The sequence below is a fragment of the Amphibalanus amphitrite genome, unplaced genomic scaffold (genome assembly GCF_019059575.1).
Source record: "Amphibalanus amphitrite isolate SeventyFive unplaced genomic scaffold, NRLGWU_Aamphi_draft 000446F_arrow, whole genome shotgun sequence".
Classification (NCBI taxonomy): Eukaryota; Metazoa; Arthropoda; class Thecostraca; order Balanomorpha; family Balanidae; genus Amphibalanus; species Amphibalanus amphitrite.
In genome coordinates this window covers 157,671-181,072 of record NW_024881940.1, presented here as the reverse complement: position 1 = coordinate 181,072, position 23,402 = coordinate 157,671, and the positions used below count along the sequence as shown (strand labels likewise).

Genomic DNA, 23,402 nt, shown 5'->3' with positions numbered 1-23,402 from the left:
TCCACGCTTGAACAACCATGAAGGCACCATGAAGCGATGTGTTCCCACGTTCAAATCGCTGCCACGTGCCTACCTCACGACCGTTCCCACATCAATTTGACCGTGAGATTCGCGCGCTACTACGATGATTCGCCGCCGCCATTTTCACGTGCTGGGGTCATCTAGGGTCGCGCCAGTTCCCTCCTACGCCCCCGCCTGCCGACGAAACAGCAGTGCATTTTTATCGGGGACCGCACTTTCGCCCGCGGCTAAACTAGACGGCCGCCACCGTCCGCCGCTGCGGCACACAGTCCGACTTTGGTAGCGGCGTCACCCCGCGTCCAAAGCCACAGCCGCTCCAATCACAGCGTAGTTCGCATTCTCGCCACGCGCGGCGCTAGTGTCCGCCAACCCGCGGCCAATTTTTGTCAGTCGTGATTGTAGCGCGAGGGGTGTGGGTGCTGCGCCGCTGTCCGGTGTTTTCTGAGAATGTCTGGCTGCGCGCTCAGGTAGTGCGATGGAGGTGCACTGTTGGAGGATTGGATGGACCCTGTTTGTGTGTCTGGCTGCTGCTGTCACCTCCGGAAAGGCTCTGACATGTGACTGGAAGGGAAGGTGAGTTGTGAGAACACAGGTGGATGAGGGCCGAGGTAACAGGTGTTTTGAGCTGGGGCAGAGCCTAGAGTCTCACTGTGCGCTGGTCTGAGGTATTGGTGATCGTGTAAACTAGTCAGAGTGCATATAACAGCTCAGCGGTCAGTGTTGTGCTTTGGAAATGATGATTTTGTGATCTGATGTCCCCGGCCGGCATCTTCCGAGCAGGTGCAGATCTGAGGTCATTTCAAGCGCCCTGGTATCGATAGGATCAATGGGCCCGTGTCGCACTGTTCAAGTGCCCACCATTGCATCCATTTATACGCTTATTTATTGGTGCTAAATACCCGAGCATTGTCGCCTGAGCCTCTTATTGCTTGATACGGTGCGTAACCGGCTGTTTATCCTATAAAAATGGCAATTTTTAGCCTTTATTTCCCTTCCAATCCGCATCGTTTTCATTCTCTATCGAACTGCTTTGTTTTCCGCGGCATATTTTTTTGCACCCATCTCTTCCCTCGAAATCCAGCGTAATCATTTGTAGTCGTGTCATGACTGTGACGGGCGGTCTTTTCGGGTCAAGGCGGGCCCGTCTCTGTCCCTCCCCTCTCTCCCTTCCTCTCTCTCTCTCTCTCTCTCTCTCTCTCTCTCTCTCTCTCTCTCTCTCTCTCTCTCTCTCTCTCTCTCTCCTCTCTCCTCTCTCCTCTCTCTCTCTCTCAGTCTCTCTCCCTCCCTCCCTCTCCCCTCTCTCTCTCCCTCTCTCTCTCCCTCTCCCTCTCCCCTCTCTCTCCCTCTTCCTCTCCCCGTTTTACCCGTGTCCTGCACGTGCCCAGTGCAGGGATGCACCTTGCAAGGTGCACCGGGAGACATTTTTCCTCCTGTGAGTGATGGTAGTGACACGATTGCTATCGGCCTTCGGGGTGCAGTGGCTGTTAGAGGGTTGCAGAGATTAACCCACGTAGAAATACGCACGTAGTTACTACGCACAACTACGCTCGGGATTAGGGACTACGGCTGTTCCATATAGAGAATCGTTTGTGTGTAGCAATAAGTGCATGTGAGACTCCAACTTAGCTATCGAAGATGCCGTGAAGAATTGCCGTCGTCAGAATTGCAACAGGTGTGACAGGGAGTTGGAAAAATATAAGGGAACTAAGGTTAAAAACTGGCCCTCCTGTAATCCGCTTAGTTGCCTTAGTGGTCCTGGGAACGAGTCATGAAGATGGTCCAGTGTGGGGACCATATCGGATGGTCCACTGTCTGGACAAGGACCGACTCAGTTGCAGAATCTGATAATTGATATCGACTTGAGTTCGATCCTGGGACCGGCTCAGTTGGTCCGATCCCGCGCGACCAGCTCGGATGGTCGCTGTCCTGACTCCTCTCATGACTCTTCTCATGACTCTTGAAGTCCTGACTCATCTACTGCTGTAATTACTGATCATCTGACGGCTCATATGATCCCCCTTCCTATGATCGCCGCTGATATATCGTGTCCAGACTGACTCCGTTGCTCTGCCGCTGAACCAGCCTGGTTCTCACGCCTGTTCAAACAGTGCGTGATTCCCACGGGCTCAGTCGTGACACCGCCAATCGGGCGGTCTCACGGATCGCGATCTAAGCCGTCTTCGAACAAACCGTGTCATCTGTCGTCTTCCGTGGTGTTACTGAACTCGGGGACATCCCATGAATCGTTCGCACAACCCCGGCCTAAAAAATCCCACGCATGTTGTTGCTTCGCTGTGAGCGCGTGCGTCATTCAAATCTCGCCGTCTGGCTAGCGTTCCCGCGGTTTGGTGTTAGCGCCCTACCAGCTGTGTCGCGTGCGAGTCTCCCAGACCGTGGGAATGCTGGGGTGCACGACTGCAGCGCCCGTAGGAGAGTAACACCTGTTGAGCGCGCGCCGACCGCGCTCGCGCCAAAAAACGAAGAGTGACAACAATAGGGATTAGGCCTGGATGAAGTCACAGTGGCTTGGACGAGCGGTTTCTATGGCGACAGGTGTAGACTAGTGTGGGAATGGGAGACATTTGTTGGTAAATAGCAGTTCTTTTGGGGAGATTAATTTATTCCTTTAGTTCGGCAGATTACAGTCTTGTCGAGAGATAGTTGTGCCGTGTTGCTATTGCCGTAGTGAAGTTACAGAGCTACACTGACTTATGCTATACTAGCGGACATGTCCGGAATTATGCCAGCCGACTTGTCCGGAATTGTGCTGGCACAGAACGCCCGAAGACACCGTCAGACCTGCCCGAAGACGCCGCCGGACGGTTCGCCACCGCACCAAACCGGCTGTGCCGGTCGCTCGGCTCCGGACCCCTGCCGAGTTTCTCTACAAACCTAACTCGAGTCAGCGCCGGTTAGTCGGCCGGATGATTCAGATGACTCATTTGTTATTCATGGATGAACTGGTGATGAGGTGGTGATAGTGCTGCATAGAGTCTGCGCGTGCTATAGACGCCATTGGTGCCAACGTGCAAGTCATCAATGTCGAGCGTGGCGGTATTCCTGATTTATTTTTATTTTATGGTTTGTAGCTATTCTGATGGTAATTGCAGTTTTTCATCGAGGCACGGTTGCCAAAAAGGTAGACCGAAGAGCAAATCAATATGGCAAAGTCGCCAGCAGCGCAGTTTTTCGGTCGTAACCAGCGCGCTTTACCGTTACCACCATTAGCGGTATCACCACCACACGTTAGTATCGCGACCGCCACATTACTAACTAGGTAGTTATTCCTCCCACCGCTACACTGCTCCGGACCTTGCCTCGGACAATACGGTACCACAGTGGCAGCCGAGCAATGCTCGCAAAAACTGCCGTGTCGAACCCTTGGTATGTGGAAGCGGGACCGTCATATGGCCTGACCGATACTTCCGAAGGACCCGGTGCTGGATTCCTGCGCGGGTCAGTATGGCTGCCGCCTGCCTGAGCGCCGCCTGAGTGCCTTCCGAATTGCCGACTGGAGTGCTGGATGAAGTTCCGGATGAAGTGCCTTCTAGTGCGGATGTCACTATGGGTTGTTGGGGATAATGCAACGAATATGAAATTCAAAATCATTTTTATTTTTACTTTTATGAAATGCTTGACGGCTTATTTTCATGTTAATTGCTAGGATTGGTTTGGCAGGTGTGTTGTCATACCTTAAAATGTACCCTCTTTAATATGAAGGATTACGGTTTACCGGGTCTTACACACCAGATCAACTCTGTACGCAGGACGGGTGATGTCGTGACTGACATCCTACACATAAAACCTGTCTCACTTTCCACCAACGCTCCCACTAATTTGGTAAAGTCGCCACTCTAATTCGGCGCCCGTTTTTCCTGCTCGCTCCTTTTTTGTCACCCATCCTCAGTCGTCGAGCGGGACGGTACAGTACACGACACAACCGTACGCCCATCGCCTCGCAAGGTAATTAACCAATCACGAACATAAAGCGTCTGTCTCGGGTGGCGACATTGTCCAGTTTTCCTCGTCGCGAGGACATTGTCGAGTGAAGGGAGGGGTAGCGAGGCGCCTGTCATCACGCACGAGACCCCAAGCGTGCGCTAGTGAAACCAATCTGGGTGTAGGCGGTCACCCAACGCCCGGCGAGAATCTCCTATTCCAGTTTGGGTTTGAAAAGGTACGAGTTTTCACTTTTCGTAGCCATATTCCCGCATTTTAACCACAACTTGTCGTAAGTGGTATAAATCAAGCCACTCCCGCGATAAATGATGTCCATGCGCCAAAAATAGCTTAGTTTTGTTGGCGATCGCTGTTAGCCTTATTTACACACAACTCAATTGTCCATAACTGCCTTTGACCATGGAAGCAAACCAACCATCCAATCACATATGCTCTTGCAGCCTGCAGGCGTGGGTATAGCTCAGGCAGTCGTGTGCCGCCCGGTGGCATATTTGGCGATATTTGACATTTGCGGCCCGGGCCTGTTGGGTAGCCCGTTTGCCAACTGGATGAGCCGAAACCGGATCTTCCGAGTCTCGTTTTGTATCATATCGTGTCGCGTGGTCTGGTGGGGGCTGTCGCGGTGATACATCCTTTGGTTCTTCAAATTTTACTTGCATGATCTTGTGCAACGTCTCTAGGAACGGATTCCTGAAGTGCATCTATGTTGTGTTGCATAACTGAAATATGAACAATAGGCATGTGATATTACTCAGTTTTCTAGATACAGAGTTGCGCTTGCCTTACACTGGTCTTAGTGCTCAATTTTTAGTTAAATTCACAGCCCGTTTCCAGGTAGGGGAGTCCCATATTCCTTGCGTGAATATCGATTTATTCTGGCCCATAACACCTGTTCACTTGTCTGATTCACCTGTTGTCAAGTGCGATCCACCTGTCCACCTGTTCATTGTTTCTCCTAGCATGCTGAGATTTGAGAATGGATACAAAACGCATATTTTCAACCGGTTATCTGACCTCCGGGCACACCACAAAACTGTAGTCTTACGTCTGTCTACTTGAGGTTGACAGGCTGGTCTGTCCTGCAAAGTGTCCGTTACACATAGACTATTAGTCTGTCATTCCCGAGGTCTGCTATCCTCTATAGCAGTCTGCACTCCCTGGCGTCTGGCAAACTACGTAGTTTTCTTCACACCGTTAAGTCGTTTAGTTGGTCATTTCGCCTCTCTTGCTCCGCTTATGGGCCACTTTTCGGCTAGTTAACTCATTTAGGTGTTTCTCAGTTGGTCAGCTCTTAAGTTGTTGCGCCGTACACCTGTAACAAAAAAAGACATCCCAATCGATGTTGTGCCGTGTGCGTTCCTACATGTTTTCGTAACTTAATCCATCATCCATTCTGCGTGTCTGACTTGTTCGTCTTGTCCGTCTGTCTCTAGACTCGCGGCCACTCTTCGGTCCCGCTCGGCCTAAAACGGCACCGATAAAACGGCACGCTGCTGGCCTCCGACCGGTTCCGCACGGTCACGCACAAAAACTCCGCACGCGGACGAGCGGCCGGCCGCCTCGGGGGCTGGCGGAGGCCGGCCGGCGCACTGCCGCGTGCCGTGTGCCGTGCCGCGCCGCACGGGCCGGCCTGGAGGCCGGAGGGATGGTGCCTTGAGGGACGGGGGATGGAGGGTGGAGGGTGGATGGAGGGACGGCGCTGAGGAAGGGATGGAGGGATGAGGATTGAGGTCAGCCGGAGGGAGGGATGAAGGGACGGGCGGGATGAGGCGGCGAGGCAGGATTTGGAAAGAAACGAGAAGCAAGAGGCTGCTGTGATCTGTGTGCAGTATCTGCATAAATTGATGCGTGTGCTGGGACATTTTTTGAGGGTTTGGTCGAAGCTCAGTTATTTCAATGGCAAATCATAAGTCATTGTCCATTGGTAATGAAACGCATGTTGCGGGCTGGACGAAGTGACAGCTAGCTCCACGAACATCGATTGATCTGAAAATATATAACTTAAATAACTAATTCATTGTGGTCCCTTTAAATGAACAAAAAAAGTCCCAGAGATCGTGTCAGTCCTCTCAGGGCCGGTGTCCGCACCTATCGGTCGAAATACGCCCCGAGCTGCGTCCTTTTCTGCTCCACTAACCCTTCCACCGCCGATCCCTGTCCTATCCGCCTCCCTCCTCTCGCTCCATCTCCTCTCTCCCTCTCGCTTCATCTCCTCTCTCCCTCTCGCTCCATCTCCTCATCTCTCCCCAGACAGACTTTTTCTTCGCCACTGTCCCCTAAATTAGCCACGCTTCTGCACACGTGCACTGCCGGAGGCTAGAGGGCCTAATGACTACCCTGGTAGGCCTCTGTGGTTGGGTAGGGGTGCCGGTGACGACTGACCGCCCCTCATCGGCCCGACCCCGGGGAGTGAGGGGGGCGGCTGGTTTGACGACGCCCGTCACGCGCCGAACTGCCGAGACCGGCCGCCAGAGACCTTCCATTAGTCGAAGATAAAAACCAATGTTAATGGCTAGTTTGCGGAGCGGGACAGGACACAAGACGAGCCCAGAAATTTACCGGTTGGTAGGGACGATGGAGGCGGAGAGGCGATGAGAGAATAGGTATTAGGCAGTAAGTAACCTAAATGGTGTATTGTAACCCTTCACAAAGGTGGGCTAGGTTTTCATATTTCGCGTCAGACGGCATACGCAATATGACGTTGCGATGCGGGACAAAAGCATGCTTAACACGACAGTGTGACAGGCAGAGCATAGCTATCGGTGGTGGCTGCGGGGTATGAATATGAAAGGCGTGAGCTGGGCCGACTTCTGAGATATCATCTGAACAGAGGGGTGTTCTGCTTGGTAACCATGACAATCCAAACAAACCGACCCATAAAACACGCCGGAAGGTCTGTTTATAACACGAAATTCACACAGGTTGTGTGGAATCTGTCGTCCCTGAGGTATGCCGATAGTTTGGACAGTTACTCAGGCGACGCCACGTCCAACTACAAACAGTGCTATGGTAGGGCCGACAGGAACCTACCCAGTTCCGTGAACGCCGGCCGGGCCAAAGTCCGATGTCTGGGCAGCGTTTCTACGAGAGCGCCATTCTGATAGTTCGACCGTTCGACGGATTGCGACGCCTGACTTGGTTGCTCTGGATTCAGTCAATGTCTGTTTTTTTGTTTCACTTATCCATGTGCTTTTTCACTCCTCCGATGCTTTAAATTGTTTGTTCTGATACAATTGGCTAATGGCTTCTTTCTTTTTAAACAAATTTTTCACTCCTATAAAGTTGACTCATCAGTCGCCTGATTTGTCCACTCGCGCAACTCCGCTTCGTTTATTCTCTTTCCGCCTGCTTTGTTCACTTCTTCGACATGATTTATCCTCTTTGACTCCCCTAATTTGCTCCCCTAACTCCTGATTTATTCACCCCTCAAACTCATCATTTGCTTCCTCACTCGCCTCTCTCCCTCTCTCGCTCTCTCTCTCTCTCTCTCTCTCTCCCTCCCTCCCTCTCTCCTCCCTCCCTCTCTCCCCTCTCTCTCTCCCTTTCTCTCTCTCCACTCCCCCTCTTCTCTCTCTCTCTCTCTCTCTCTCTCGCTCTCGCTCTCTCTCTCTCTCTCGCTCTCTCTCTCTCTCTTCTCTCTCTCTCTCTCTCTCTCTCTCTCTCTCTCTCTCTCTCTCTCTCTCTCTCTCTCTCTCTCTCTCTCTCTCTCTCCCTCCCTCCCCCTCCCTCTGTCGAACGGTGTCTGGCGCTGCCGCTCCGGTCAATAATTATTCATTCGGCGGTCGGAGGCCGGCCCCCACCGGGCTCTAATTGGTCGGCTGTGGATCAGAGAGTGCCGGTCCGCCGCCGCTGGCCGAGGAATGTGCGTCAGGTGAACAGACCTCAGGCGTACCCCGGGGCGGCGACGGCAGCGGGAGAGGACCGGTGGGTGGTGGGATGGGAGACTGATAACGACATTTTGTGTACAAGTTTTATGGCATTTACGTAAACTTTATATGACGCAAGTATATGCATAAAGGTCATTTAGCCTTTTGCAAAAGTCGGCATTCACCAGCATGGACACTGCTCATGGTGCCCACTGCCTGCAGTGCCCACTGCCCATATCTATCGCTTTGTGCCCTACAGAACCGTTGTCTTTCGAAAAGTGGCCGATCTCTCTCTCTCTCTCTCTCTCTCTCTCTCTCTCTCTCTCTCTCTCTCTCTCTCTCTCTCTCTCTCTCTCTCTCTCTCTCTCTCTCTCTCTCTCTCTCTCTCTCTCTCTCTCTCTCTCTCTCTTATCCACACTCCACCCGCCTGGCCCAACGTCCACAAGCACCAGATACCACGACTCCTTACACCGTGAAGCACTTGGTCGGTCCGATACCGCTGCGTCCCACCCGGCGGGTGCACTCACCGCCCGATAATACCGATAGGCCGACGCCGCCCGAGCATTAGCACTATCTTATCGGGTAGTGAAGTCACTTCGCCACCAACCGCCGCCGTCCGAACGCTGGTCCACCGCTCGCCGTCCGGTGCCGGTTGGATGCCGGGCTGATGCCTGTACTCATTCCCGTCCGCCTGTCCACCGTCATTCGCCGTCTACCGCCCACCGCCCGCGGCCGGCGGCCCGATACCCGTCCACCGCTCGCCTCCCGCCCACCCACCCGTCCGTCCGCCTGTCTGTCCACCGCCCGCCTCCCGTCTACAGCCCATTTCCCGTCGCCTGTCCTCCCGTCCGCCTGTCTGTCCACCTCCCGCCTCCCGTATGCCCGTCTGTCCATCGCTCGCTACCCGCCGGATGCCTGTCTGAAGTCCGTCTGTCCGTCCACCGTCCACTGTGAACCACCGTCCGTCCACCGTCCACCGCCAGTCCACTATCCACCTTTACCATCCACCGTCCACCATGAACCAACCGCCATCCACCGCCCACCGTCCACCATCCACCATCCACCGTCTACCATCCACTGTCCACCGTCTACCATCCACCATCCACCATCCACCATCCACCGTCTACCATCCACTACCTATCATCCGCCGTCCGTTCGTCCACCGTTCGCTGCCTTCCCTCTACAGCCAACAAGCTGTTGGTCTTGTAAAGCATGGGGCTTCGGAAGGAATGCGGCAAAAAAAGCCGAACTAGCGATAATGTGTCCGAAGACGCGTTCAGCTTTCTCCTCCGTCAAATCGGTGGGATTCTTCGCTGTTAATGACATGGTGTATACCTGTTTGAGAGCTGGGGGTTTTGGGTCAAAGAACGGTTTTTTAAGATGGTGTGGCGGCGATATCTCGATTGAAGGGAAGGAGTGTGAAATTTGCCCTTTCGGTCAGTCTGATGCCTGATCTTGTGGTAGGAACATGGCTATTGGTATGGTGATCATGCTTTAAAGGCCTTCTTTGCGGCGTAATTTCCATATTTCGATGTTTCCGAATCCCAATATTGGTCTTCGTCAATGATTATTTGAGATATTTCTCACACGCTGCGTTGGATTGCTTATTAAGCCCATTCTTATGTGATTTAAATTCATTTAATATGGAAAGCTGATCTTAGTAAGCATTTTCTGACACCATCATCTACGTCGGAGCCCCCCCTCTCTCTCTCTCACTCTCTCTCTCTCTCTCTCTCTCTCTCTCTCTCTCTCTTTCTCTTCTCTCTCTCTCTCTCTCTAACACTCCTCCCCTCTCTCTCTCTCTCTCTCTCTCTCTCTGACACTCCTCCCCTCTCTACCCACAGCGGTCTGGCGCACGGCTCTCCCGGCCACGTGACGGTCGTCTCCCTGGGCTGTGCTGCCGGGCAGGTCGAGTGGCGCTACCCTCAGGGCGCCCTTCGGGTGTCCCTCGATCCATCCAACGCCTTCGACTTCCGCGCCTGTCTTCGTGTCGAGAATGGCAGCCGTGGCGCGCGTCTCTTCGTCGAGGGTCATCGACGTCTTCAACTTCTTTGGGCGGAGGATGATGGCCAGGCAGTTGACAAGTGGCGATGCTTCGCTTCGCGCGGAGGCTCGGCTTCGCTGTATGTGGAGGCGCCTGGCGAAGCGGCGGACCCGCTAGGAAGGAGTGGAGTGACGTTCGAGTATGATGCTCAGCCGACCGAGACTGGACGGCTGTGGGACGACATGGAAGGTGAGTGGGCCTGCGGGCGACCATGGGGACTTGGTGTTGGTGGTGTTGGTGATGATGTTGGTGGTATTGGTGGTGATGTTTGCTTGACGCTGGTGTAGCTGTGGATGGTGCTGTGAGTGTCATTATGGGAGAAGATTTGCTATTTATGGAGCTGTCGTTAGAGGTGTTGGCGTGCTGCTGAAGCTGTTTGTGTTGCTGTTGGAAGTGTTGCTGGTCGTGCTGTTGGTGACGATGTTGATAATGCTGTGCGTGGAGATGTCTATAGTGCTCTTGGTGAAGATGTCCATTGAGAGATGCTGTCAGAAGGCTGTTGGTGACGATATTAGTATCACTGTCGACAGTCGAGGTCAGTGATGACGTGCTTGCATCCCTAACTCGTTTTCTTGTGTCAGAAGCGTATGTTTGACAACCGTCGACGGTATGTCTCCGAGGACCTCACTGCTCATTTCAGATTCGTTGGCGTGGGTCATTACCGTTCGAATATGGGTGCTTTGTATGTTGGTGAAAGCTGATCTGCAGGGTAGCCCTTGGAAATGACTGTCCGAGTTCAAACCTGTATGATAAATTGCTGCATTGTACCAAATTAGCGGATCACCAAATTATTCCGGACCGTTGTATTGTACCGATGACCTCGTATGAGGGTACATAAACATAAACATGTAATTTAGTGGACCACTTACGTCTAGCTCGAGCCGGAGACTCGTCGGGTGCTCTCGGACCCCGCCGCAGGGAGCTCACGGTCGCTGCAGCGAAAGTGTGGACCGGGCTGGACTGTTACACAACCGACAGTCGAGTGTTGGCGCTGGCGAGTTGACCAGGCTGACCGGTCGGTGGCGGCTTCGCCTGTGGTTTGGCACTGGTCGGCGGCCCTCGCTTTGATCACCGACCGTGACAGCCAGCGGCAAGTTGCCGCGGCCGATGCAGTCCAATGCAAAACAGTGAGATCATTCATATTCAGTCTCAGCCCTACCGTAGGGCACGCCTCGTCCATATAGGAAGAAGATAGGCAAAAAGGGATGGCCGCACGCGTCCAGAAGCGCAATAGATCCTCTGAATAAATTCCTCATTTTCTTGCGACGTCTGCCTCTCAGCTTTTGATGGAGCGGACTCGGCGAGACGTTTTTCTGATCAGCTATCATATGCACGCGAGTTTCATACATGCCAATGTGCGGGTCGTGCCTGAATTACGCCGGTTCTCGATTGGCAAATCTCGTATGTCGGGTTTTTACACCCACTGCGGTTGTCGATATATTGAATCCATACATTATTCATTGGATGTCAGAGTTCTTTTTCGTTGTTCTCGAGTACTCTGTCTTCCTGAGTGAAGTCGACGCTGACCGCACTTCTTGTGCCGCTCGTGACTAAAAACACTTGGTATGTTTCGAAGCCTGGGCAAGCGCATTTTCATGCGAGTTATCAGTATGGTTCGATCAACTTTTAAACGATTAACCCTCGATAACTATTCGATTAACCGTCGTGCCGATGGTGATTGTTACAATATTGCAACTATCAACTCCTCTAGATTCTGATGACCTTTCTTACCATCTTCGCTTATGTTTCTACAAAAATCCCTGCCGGGTGTCTCAGATAGGCGGTAATGAACCGTGGGTCACGTCCAACCCAACTGTCGTCGGCACTGATAAATGAACCCTTCTTTGACACTTACAGAAAAAGGAACACGATAAGAGCGTGGGAATGAGACACTAACAACTAATTCTTCAGAGAAAGAGGTACCGGGTGTGTATTTTGATGATACAATCGGCCAAAGTCGAACTGCCCTACCGGGTAGGTTTATTTGTTCTAAATTAAAATATTCTTTTTTGTGCTTTCGGGATTTAATCTTCCGGAAGTCGTGAAAGTGATGCTCAGGACACTTGCATCCGTCAGACTGTCTCCACATTCCGGCTAATCACGACAGTGAGCTCATTCTCACACATTCCCTGAGCTCACGGCATCCCGCGCGTTTCCCGATCGACTCCAGATGTGTCTCTCATTCCCGCAGCGGCGCATGCGGGAGGGCATTTCCCAGCGCTTCAGGCACGCCGAAACCTCGATCTTTGACGTGTCTATGAAGTCATCGGGTCAGCTGTCTCTGTCATTGGGTCTTGTTGTTATCAGCGTCACAGATGTGTGAGGCGTCATTGGATAACATAAGACGTCATCGAACAGCATTGAACGTCATCGAACGTAACCAAACGTCATCGGAAGCCATAAGACGTCATCAAGTGTCTCAGACGTCATTGTACGTCACCAAACGTCATCACATGCCATCTAACGTCACCGTACGTCATCAAACGTCATCCCGCTAAGAGCCGACCCTCCGAGGCTGGGATCAGACCGTGGGAACGCACACGGTAGCGGTAAACACTACAGACGGCCCTCCGGTGCCGCCAGAGAAGCACGGGAACAACACAGTCCTGACCTCGCCGGGATGCGCCACTCCCGCCACCACCGCCGCCGTCGCCGCCGGCGCGCGCTTTCCTCTTCCTGGATAGCGGGAAATATTGGCGCGCTTTCTGTGCGGGCGGGTGAGGTGTTCATGACAGCTTTTTTGGATTAGGAGAGAGGGGGAGGGGGTAAAGTAGAGGGGAAGAGTGTGGGAGGAGGATGAGGAAGAGAGCTGGAGGTTACCCGAGGACGTTTGCGGTCAGTTTTCCTGTTGGTCATTCGCCATTGTTGGTCGTGAACACTGCGAAGTGAGCGAGGACACGTCAACCGCCATCCACTTGTCTAGCCCATTGTGTTAATTGGTGTTACCTTATGCAACCAGTGGCCATTGTGAACGCTATCAGGCCGGCACGGGCGAGCGATATGGCCACGTTCGCTGTCCAGCCCACAATGGTCCGGTCTGGGCTCTGGTCCTCATTGTCTGACGTCTCACAATTGGTAGCAGCTGTCCAGTTGTCCATCCTTGACCAAAGTAGGTATCATTCCGTCTTGGTGGGGTTATTCCTACTGTGGGATTTCAAACGAATCCCCTTCTCTGTCTATGTCGGCGGGAAATATGTAGGGGAAAAAGGAGTGTATTCCCGCACGTGCCGTGACAGGTGTGCTTCCAAATTCGCCTATCCGCGTCAAATCGGACGTTATCGCATTACATGAATAGGATAAACAAATAGCATTAAATGTTAAGTCCCTTATGATTTACTTCGTTCATCCATGCTTTCGTTATGAGTAATCTGTAATATTTGTAATAAAGAGACTTACTGAGTTCATGGCCATAGGCGTATTATTGCACAAAACATTGAGGCTAAACTAAATACCTCCTTTTAATTAATAACAATTCTAAACTATCAAAGACATCGACCGAGGTCTCAAGTTATAATGCGGATCCGTCTTGCTGCTGGACTGAGGTGCGAGCTATAACGTTCCGTTGGGTAGAAAAGGGGAGGGCGATATTCATGTGCTCATTACAACACCGGTGGCGGTGGTGCACAACGATGTCGCAACACCAGGGGAGCCGTCACGATCGTTTCTGGGAGATCGGGTGCTGTGGAAAATGCCGACGATGGGGTTCAGTATGAGGCACTGGCACGCAGAGCTGCCAATATGGTAGCGGGTTTTATAGCCAACAGCGACTCTGGTCGATCACTGGAACTTGTGAAGTGTTCTTGGATGGAATGGAGCAGCCATAGAGCCGCAGGAGAGTAGCGGTCTCTCTCTCTCTCTCTCTCTCTCTCTCTCTCTCTCTCTCTCTCTCTCTCTCTCTCGTCTCTTTCTAGTTATCTATCTATTTATCTACATCTATCTACCTCTCTGTCTCTATCCTTTCGCTGATTCACTGTTAGCGTGATCAGTGCTCCTCTCCCAGCCGTGGACACTTGTTTTTGTTTGCCATGTGATTTCTACGTAGGCAGCCCCTCTGATTCCATTCTGCTTCATTGCCCAAGTGATAAGTGCGCCTTCTTCTGTCACGGAGGGTGTTGGGTCACGTGACCAGTTCGCCTCCTCCGGCCGTGGACGTTTGTACGTCACGTGACTTGCGTGAAGTGCCACGCGTCCCAGCGGGCCCTCCTTCCCTTCGCCGCCGACTGGTGCTGCCTCAATCCGGGCTGAGCTGCTTCTTTGACGACTTACGGACCCGAGTAAGAGGATCAGAGGTGCTGGGTTACGGGAGGTCACTGGCTTGTTGTCCCCGAGTCTGTCCCGCAACTGGGACAGCTGAGAGAACTGCGGGACGGGGGCTTTTATTGTACAGAGAAAGAAATGAATACATATGGGCTTCCTAGTTTGTCCGCTTTTTGGTGTGGTGAAACAAACATCTTTGAGGGCTGTCTTCCTGTCTATCCCGTGCTATCCCGTGTCTATCCCGTGTCTCGGGTATGCTTCAGTCAAATAAGCTTGGAATTCCTGACTGAACTACTTTGAGCTACTTTGCAAAGCGGCCACTATTCCTCGGCAAAATCCACTGGCAAACATCTCTTGCAGTAACCTAACCACTTCAAAACCCACTATCTACTCTCGACTTCGGCACGAGACCTACCATTCTAATGCTGTGACCGCAACCACACAGCTATTTGCTGCCCTAATTTGCCGTTTTTGCCAACACAACCTAACGACCTTCTAACCCAGTCAAAGCAGCAAGCCTTCACTAGCTTCTGCACAGGCCTTTGCTAAACGCGATGCAGATAAACACTGCTCGCTTCAGGTGAAGGTAACGCAACCACCTGTTCAGGGTCGCCTGGCTGCGTTTGGGCATTACCTGCGCGGTGTGTGTGTCGGTTGATAGGTGGGCTGCGCGCACGTGGCGTGCGTCGTGGGGTCAGAGGTCAGGGTGCTTGGAGGTGGGGGAGGTCGGTGGGGGGGGGGCGTGAAGGTCACCGGATGCGTAGTCCCGTTCGTAATAAAGTTTAGATAGCTAAGTTACTTAAACATTAATGTTAGCTTTTATAACATTTTAACCGTATCGGTACTGGTTAGTAGCATTGCAATTGCACAATCATTCGCCCGTATCTCTCCTTTTGTCTTTGCTTTTTCGTTCTATATCCCCTTTTTGCCTCCTCTCTCCCCCTCTCTCTCTCCATCCTCTAGTCCTTCTGTTCCCATTCCTCCCTTCCATCCTCCTCTTTATCTCCCTCTGTCCCGCTCTTCCTGCAATCTGCATCCTCCATCCTGTCTTCCCTCCCTCTCTCCATCCCTCTTTTCCCTCATTCTCTCTCGCCACCTCTCCACCTGACGCCTGAAGACTGGATCAGCTCGCCACCCTGGGGCTATAGCGTTCGCTGCCCACGCCAAATGGCCAACACGGTGGTATTTTTGAGGTAATTAGCATCGTTGAGATGCCCAGACGATACTGCTCCCGAGGCCGCAGGAAACGGTAGGGGAGAGTGGGAAGAGAGAAAGAGGGAGGGATAGAGAGAGAGAGAGAGAGGGGGCAGAGGAGAGAGTACCGGGACAGGGAGGAAGAATGGAGGTAGAGGTGTGATGGCTTGCGCAGCGTTTGTTATTGGAGGAGAGAGACGCCCAAGAGTCGAAGAGGGATGCTGAATGATGACGATGGGATGGTCCTTGGGTGATACGCGATGAAAGCCGGATGCAGAAGGGAGAGGAGAGAGAGAGAGAGAGAGAGGGGGGGAGAGAGAGAAAAAAAAGATAGGGAGATAGATCTGTGGGCGACGGGATCAACATATTGGTCGTTGAAAGACCACAACAGGTGGTGCCCAATGCCCATGGACGGTCAACGGGTGTCGAGCATGGGCCGAAGGCACGGAACTAAAGAACTAAAGACTACCGCCAGAAATGTTCTTATGATCAGAATGAAAAGAAACTGATGGCGAGGAGAAGTGACGAATCTCAGAGTTGTAAGCTGCCGATGAAGGGCCACTGGTGAATTCGCAGTTCCTGTGCAGTTCCATCTTGATGAAAGCAGTCGATCCCTCTCTTTTGACGGCCTGTTTGGACGCCTGACCACTTCTGTGACCCTTCCGAACGTGTCTGAAGGGGACTGGCGCCAGAGCCCCCCCCCCCGCCCGACTCGACCCCCCAGTAGACGGGGTGCTGCACCGTTGTACCCCATATGATCCCCCGTGGGGAGGGAGGGGGGACAAGACCACCCGCGAAGGACATGCCTGGGTCACTCATGAGTCTCAGCAGTCAGCGGCGGTCGATGGGAACTGATAGATAATCGCTATAAAGACTACAACGTGAATGGTGGGGGAGATGACGGTTTCAGGATGTTACTGCGGTGTCAAGTTTAGTTGTTATCACTATTGCATCGTGTGCGTCTTTTAGCAAGGTGTGTTGCTGTCTTGTTGGAGCTGTATTTCATTTCACCAATTAAAAATGTCAAATGATGTCCCAACGACGAAAAAAACTGGTGTTTAGTACATCTTCACATCTGCACCTCGGGTAGAGCATCCATCAAGTAAATTTTGTAAGAAAAAATGCCGCTGTCTTGTCTAAAGGTGGTGACATCCCAGATTATATCCAGTTATAATTAGAAACGAGTTGCTGAAGCGATGTGATCAGCTGCGAACAAGTAGCGCGGTTGTTATCGCTCCTTTTGAGGGTGGAACACGCGTGGGGCTCGGAGCAGAACACCACGCCTTGGTCCGTGTAGAAGAATGTTGTCGTTCTTCTTCCCTGACGACAGAGGTGACTGAGGTGCGTTTGGGCGTGACAGAATACACACTGGCTTCCGGTAGATGGGAAGTGGAAAGCGCCCGCCGCACATTCCGGGATAGGGGAGCACCTTCTTTCTCAGACCATGCACCGATACTTCTCAGATGATGTTTGGCATTATCAGCGAATGGTTTTAATGGTATACTGATTTTATGAGACTGTCTGGCTCATTTGCTGTTTTTGTCATGCTGTAAATCATATAATGTGTCCATCTTTTCAATCAGTCTTGCATTTCATTAGATGCAATATTTCTTCGTAATTGCCTCAAATAACGGTATACATCATAAACCCATGACATTTCTCCGGTTGACCTTTTGTAGGTACCTACACATATTCATTGGTCAGTTCATTTAGCTTCACGCGCCGTTACACATGCATACGGTTAATACAGTACACACAAACATACTGCGCAATTAATCCATCGATCAACTCAACACACCACTAAATTATCGGGGGATGGACGTTGAGTGAGCATTCAACCTGCCAACTGACGACCTGCGTGTCTGCAGACACAGCCATGGCTGCCGCTCTGTATTCTCACGTGACAGGAACCAGGAAAATTGTCCACTGGGGTGCTCATGTCGTCAGTGTCAGCCGTGTCGTGTAGGCCGGCTAGGGCTTCGTTTGCGTGATGGGTTTTGGACGGGCTCGGGCGAGCGTCTCTTCAAAGGAGGTCAATATAGGTACGCTATATATTAATGAATAAGTAAAACATATGGAGGCTTTCTTTGTGTGAAGATATGCTTAGAAACGACAAAGACAATCGTTGGGACTGTTGCTTCCATCCAAATGTCTCAGTTATGCATGTGATTCCTGTTTTGGACATCAGATAATCCCTAATGTTATCCTGTTTAATACATCCCGCCCAGAATTCCTCCATTCTGCTATGAACCGTCTTCGTTTTTACATTTTAATGCGCTTTCTATGTGCTTTCTGTTTCTACCCTTGCCTGACCGGAGTTCGTTTTATTTCTTGCGGTTTTTGAGTGGCACCATGCGTCAGACGGGTGGAGACCTCAGTTTTAGCACGTGTGGTTCATGTCATATGATAAACAGATGGGGAGCGGCCGGCGGCTGGTCGCGTGGGGAGTGTGATCTACCGAAAACAGTAGGGGGATGTCGGGGCCGGGGGTGTATGGCGTGCTCTACCAGAAACAGTGGGATGATGTCATCCGTCCAGATGCCAACCGGCAGGCTGGGCAGACGCCGGACATCATGATTCAAATTTACAAAGTGTGAAATGAGTTGACAGCACTGACCAAATGATGCTAAAAAACAAAGTTACGTAAGATTGAGCTCAAGTGCAATATGCGTATGTTGCACATCGCGACCCCACGGCGACTACCGGGCCAGTGCAGTGCAGTGCATGCACTGTGCACGCTAGCGCACCTTCCCTCAGGGTTGTGCTTGACTCATGAGTTGAGTCAGAAATTTGACTCAACTCTGACTCAAATGAGTCAGATTTGAGTTGAGTCGGATAAAATGTTGAGCTGTTGAGTTGAGTCAGAGTTGAGTCGGACAAAAATATTAAGGTGTGGAGTTGAGTCAGAGTTGAGTCAGTAAGATAACTTTTGACATTGAGTTGAGTCAAAAACATTTAGGAACATGAGTCAGCTGACTCAACTTTCTAGAAACAATATATAGTATAAGTTTTTCATTCTCCTCCCGCTTAACAACTTATAGGCCTGGCCCTGCTGCCGGATTTTTTCACCCCCCCCCCCCCCCGCTCAACAACTTTTTTATCTGAGTCAATTTTGAGTCAACACACTTGACTGAACAAAAAATTTGAGTCAAGTTTGAGTCAACTCATATTTTCATTGAGCCGCTTGAGTCATGAGTCGAGTCAAGGGAAAAATCAGCTCCTTGTTTGAGTCAGAGTTGAGTCAGGGCATTCTGAAGTTGAATGATGAGTCGAGTCGGCAATTTTTTTTGAGTCGAGCACAACCCTGCCTTCCCTCCATACCGCCTTGCACATACCCCGTCAGCGGCCAGCTCAGCATTCACCACCGCTGACGTCCTGTCATCAGCGGGCACGTGCTGGAGTGCTGATTTTTCCTCTAAGGTCACCCGTTACACCCCGCACTGACCATATTTGAGCCAGGAAAATGTTGCTTCTCGACCGACCGGTCCCGTCCGCTCGCCCGCCTGCCCTTGGCGTTGAAGTGAGCGTCTCTCCCAAACATGACGTGTCTTGATGTCGTCCGCGGGCTGAGCTAGACGCTAATACCTGTCGCCATGCTACGGCCCGGAGAGGAGACTTCAGGTGACAAGTAAGCCTCTTAGCTAAACCTGTAGACGTGGATGGCCTTCGGAACTGGTAGGGATGATGCGGATGTTGCTAGTTAATGACAGGAGACGAGCGGGTCGGTATAGGACTTTGTAACGGGTAAGGGCTGTGGAGTTGGAGTCAGAGTTGGAGTCGACAGCTTCGACCGGAGTGGGAGTCGATTTTGGAAGCCGGGGCAGTGTCGCCAAAAATCCATCGATTCTGTAGACCTGCCAGGGCTACAGAGCTGGTGTCGCAGTCGGTGGGAGTCGACAGTTCTGTCCGGAATTAGAGTCGGAGTCGGAGCTGGAGTCACCCAAAATCCATCGACTCCGCAGCCCTACCTCGGATAACCTCGACTTGCCAACCTCAGCTAGGGATAGGAGCTCGCGTGCAGAGTCTAGTCAGCAATCGCAGTCAGGTAATACCTCTCAAATGGTCTGCAGAGGAATTAGTGGTAATTTATGACCCGATATCGAAGCCGGGAGAGGATGAAATGATGCTCCTGTGGTCTCTCGATCAAGGGGAGGGGAGCGGCCTGACGACTGGCTGATGAGAGGGGGGGGGGGCTTACTGATGAGGTAACGACACTGCCAAGGAAGCTTGATGGCAATGAAATGCCACTTAAGTGCCTTTGAGATTACTTGTCAGGAAAACTCTCACTTGTTTTTTTTTTTAATTCCTGGGTTGATTTTTGAACGGGCTCTCGCTTATTTTGCCTTTTCCTACATTTATTCATGAAGGGAATGTTGTTGATGATGATGATCTTGATGTCGTCCGTTGATGTCAAGGAACTGTGATGATGCCTGCTTCTCAGGGAGTCTGATGGACAACAGGTGTCTGTATATGATGATCTCATCTGCAGGGGTAGAGTTACACCAGATACACAGCCTAATGGGATCCGTCACGCACTCAGCCTTAATGTGGGACCAGGGGAGAGTCATGGGTAAATTATGACACAGTGGAGCGCCATTCTATCATTTGTCATGGGATCGCTGTATTATTTCGCCGTTTTGATCGTCTCGTAATGGGGTCAAGCAAAAAGAAAGTATGATCACAAAAGCTGTTTGTCCCGTGTTGATAGCTCTTTGGAAGCGTTGATAGGTTACATGAATTCGTCTTAGTTGCACAAATGACAGACCAAGTGTTTAATTCTCGTCTACGTTTCCCTAACAGCTGTTTGATGACAGATGTCCCGAATAAACCTAGGCAATCTAATCCCTCTCCCCTGTGAATTCGTCCTCCCTGACTTGTCTGCAAAGGCCGCCGACAGGCCTCCCTTCTCCATCGCTCAATGGCGGCGAGTTGCAGAGATTTATGGTCTTCTGATGGGTTCACCTTCTGAAGGATGCAGAGGTGCGCCTCGGTATTTTAGGCCGTAAACGTATCGCCCGTGGGCGTCTACCGAATCTCAGCATCTTTCGCTCATCAGGAGGGAGGGAGGGAGGGAGAGGAGGCGATTTCTTCAGCAGCGCTGTAAATATGGGCAGCCAAGGCTGTCAGAAGAGCCCGCCGACCGGCTTCAAAATCTCTGGCAAGGCTGTTGGTCGCTAGCCACTCACCGGTCGCCATCTTGAAGGAGTCCACTGTGACAACGCCTCGTGACAATCCAACAGAACCGGAGCTGATCACCGATCATCCGCTGCACTGGCGGCGGATTAGCTTTGAACTGGCGCAACCAGTGGCGGAATGGAAAGGGCCATGATAAGCTCCGGAGTCTCGCTTTGGTCACACATGATCCGCTTTGGTAGTGGCGAAAACGCACCGTGTGACATTGCGACGCCTTTCGCTGGAATTTGACATTTCAAGCGTTGCAAAACAAGAGCTTGTCCGTGAAACAATGCAGCCGGTTGTCGGGGGAGGGGGCGACCCCCCCCCCCCCCCCCCCCGCTGACCAAATCTGACATCTCGTGACCTACCCGGAGGTCCGTGTTGTCCCTTCCCATCCTACGGTGGGGGACGCGCGTGACTTGAATCACCAATCAGGTGTTTGTTTGATTTTCTGCGGTCGGCCGTCCCAACTTCAAACACGGTCTGCGCGAGCTCCGTCGCGGCTTTGTTAGCGCGACTGCGACCATTGTGGCTCGGCAAACACGAACTCGGCGCGGGTCGCTCGGTCAACATGACGCACCGAGACGAGAGCGGCGCGGTGGCGGTCAACATGACGCGGCCGGTGGGAACGGAGAGACTGGTAATGCGGTAGTGCTAACTACGGTGTGTCTTCGGGTGAAGTTGAGAAAAGCATGCAATGTTTCTTTAGGTTGAGATGTTGTGCTGTGCCCTGTGGGTGAGGGGGAGGGGGTTGTGGTGTGTCTCAGCCTCAGGGCCTCTCATAGGCATTCTACAGCTTTTTAACCTCAGCTCAGCGAAAAATCGGCCATTTTGTCCATTACCCGTCGGAAATTCTGCGGCGGAGACACGGCATCAGCTCAGAATCCCCCTACCGAGCCGCGGTGGAAAAACCTCGATCCTATCGAGGAATAATGCATAAATGATTTGATGAGTCATGCTCAGTGATTGTGATGGTCGAAGGCGAACGAGAGTCGCTTTATCACGGCATTTGAAGTTTCTAGTCGCGTGTGTTGCCGTTTCGTTCTGTCTTCGGCAGTGCTGTACCCAGACATCATTAGGAGAATTGTTTTAAATCAACCAGTTATACAGGTGGTTCATGCTGATTGCAACAACCGCAGCGTCCTTAAAAGGTGCCTGCTAAGCCACTTTGGCATTTCTCGGCAAACCAACCCGTTCTTGGTTGAGAGTGATCGCCGATAACCCTGAAAGTAAAGGCGCTGGCGTGGACTGGGCAGTGGGCAGTGGGCACCTTCCCTGGGTAGCATTCAGCCCTTCAAATCGTGTCCGCCCCTCACTAAAGGCAGGCGCCCCTTGTTTTCCACCCAAGCGGCTCCCTAACGGGGGAGGGGGATGGGGGGGGGCAATCATCAGCCTCCACGGGCGGCGAATCAGGAATCCGCCCGGGGCTATAGACACCGCCTCCCCGTCCGCCGCCGAATAGCCGCGGGCGTTTGGAGGACGCGTGGCCCGTTACCATGACGACGAGCTGCTGATTGGTGCAGGACGGATGAGGCCGATGGGGCTGCCCGCTGCAGTCTCTTGCAGCGGAGAGCATGGTTTATTCAGGGCGGACGGCATTTGATCACACCGTTGTCGATGGTGATGAGACTGAACATGATCTGCACGCCCGCCCCCGACACGGGCCGTGCAGTGGCGTCCGGCACGGGCCGTGCCGCCGCTCCACTCCACCCGGCCGGTACGCTGCATAATTGGGGCGGTCTAGAGCGGGTCTAGAGCACATTCCCGAGGGTGGGTGCCGCCCTCCGTTGTTCGGACGCCCTCGCTCAGCCGTACGTGACTGGATGCTGGCGAAGGTGATTCGTAGAAGACGCTGGCAGAGGCGCCCCCAACGGGCGCCGGGGCCCTCGATGAGTGCTGGCGCCCGACAGTAACATTGGCATCTGGGAGTGGCAGGGTTGTAGGGGGAGGGAGGGGTGTTAGCGTCCCCCTAAAGAGGCCAGTTTGGGATGTTGGTGCCACGCGAACTGCGGTTTGCTTCTTTGTTGTAATAGATGTCTTCAGCTGTCGCAAAACCACGTGAGCTCGTCTTTCAAAGGAGTCTGGCCGTAAGTGCTGGGCTTCAATCGAATAGGGCAGCCCCGCTGTTCCTATTTGCCGCACGAATGGTCTCAGTCCGCTCCTCGCTCTTCCCTTTCCTCTCTTCCTCTCTCCTCCCTCTGTCTCTCCCCACCTCTTTCCCTTTGTTTGACCGTTCTCCTCGATACGCCAGTTCATGCTGTAAGTAATTGGTACGTTCGGCTCCCCTATGCATATTGAAATAGGCCGTCGGCCCACTGGCTCTCGGGTTTCGCTCTATTTTGTACACGTCACCCCTCTCCCCTTTGGGAGCCCTATGCCCGTCCCTCGGATGGCAAACTAACAGGTGGCTAGGGGGAGGGGTGGGGAGGGGTCCATGGGGATAGCAGCGTGCAGTATTGAATGTCGCGCGACAAATGGCTGTTTCGCTGACATGGCATGGTGCCGTTTTTGCGTAAAAGTTGGTTTGTGCATGTGTTTTGGGAAGGGGAGCGAGTGATTTGGTGATGGGTAGGGACTTGTGCATCGTAAGTTGACGCACATTTTCTAAACCTAAGGAAATGCACCCTTTTATGCGAACGATAACTGATCACTCATACCTAGTGTGAGCGCAATCCTTGGCTGTCTTTTTAAAGCAGCCAAATTCCCCGATAGGAATCACGGTGCGTAATGGTCAGCTAACCGAGGGCGCTTTACAACTCAGCCCAGCTTTTAGTGTGGCATTTTAGTTTATCTAGCGGATTTATGTAGTTCTTCTAGAAAGAAGTTCTTTGGCTGTTTATGGGCTCCCGACAGGCTGGGAACAGCGTGCTGGATGTGTTTAGTGG

The 23,402-nt window shown here is 52.3% G+C and overlaps 1 protein-coding gene across 1 annotated transcript in view; it reads left to right on the top strand.

The window, feature by feature from the left end:
• The first annotated feature begins 403 nt into the window (after nucleotides 1-403).
• The window catches only part of LOC122391611 (meteorin-like protein), a 34,751-nt gene continuing 11,752 nt past the window's right edge, over nucleotides 404-23,402 (top strand). Inside the window, exons 1-2 of the mRNA XM_043385721.1 lie at nucleotides 404-594; nucleotides 9,692-10,080. Of these exons, the coding sequence (XP_043241656.1) occupies nucleotides 497-594; nucleotides 9,692-10,080 (487 nt within the window). The 5' untranslated portion in view covers nucleotides 404-496. The remainder of the gene's footprint in view (nucleotides 595-9,691; nucleotides 10,081-23,402) is intronic.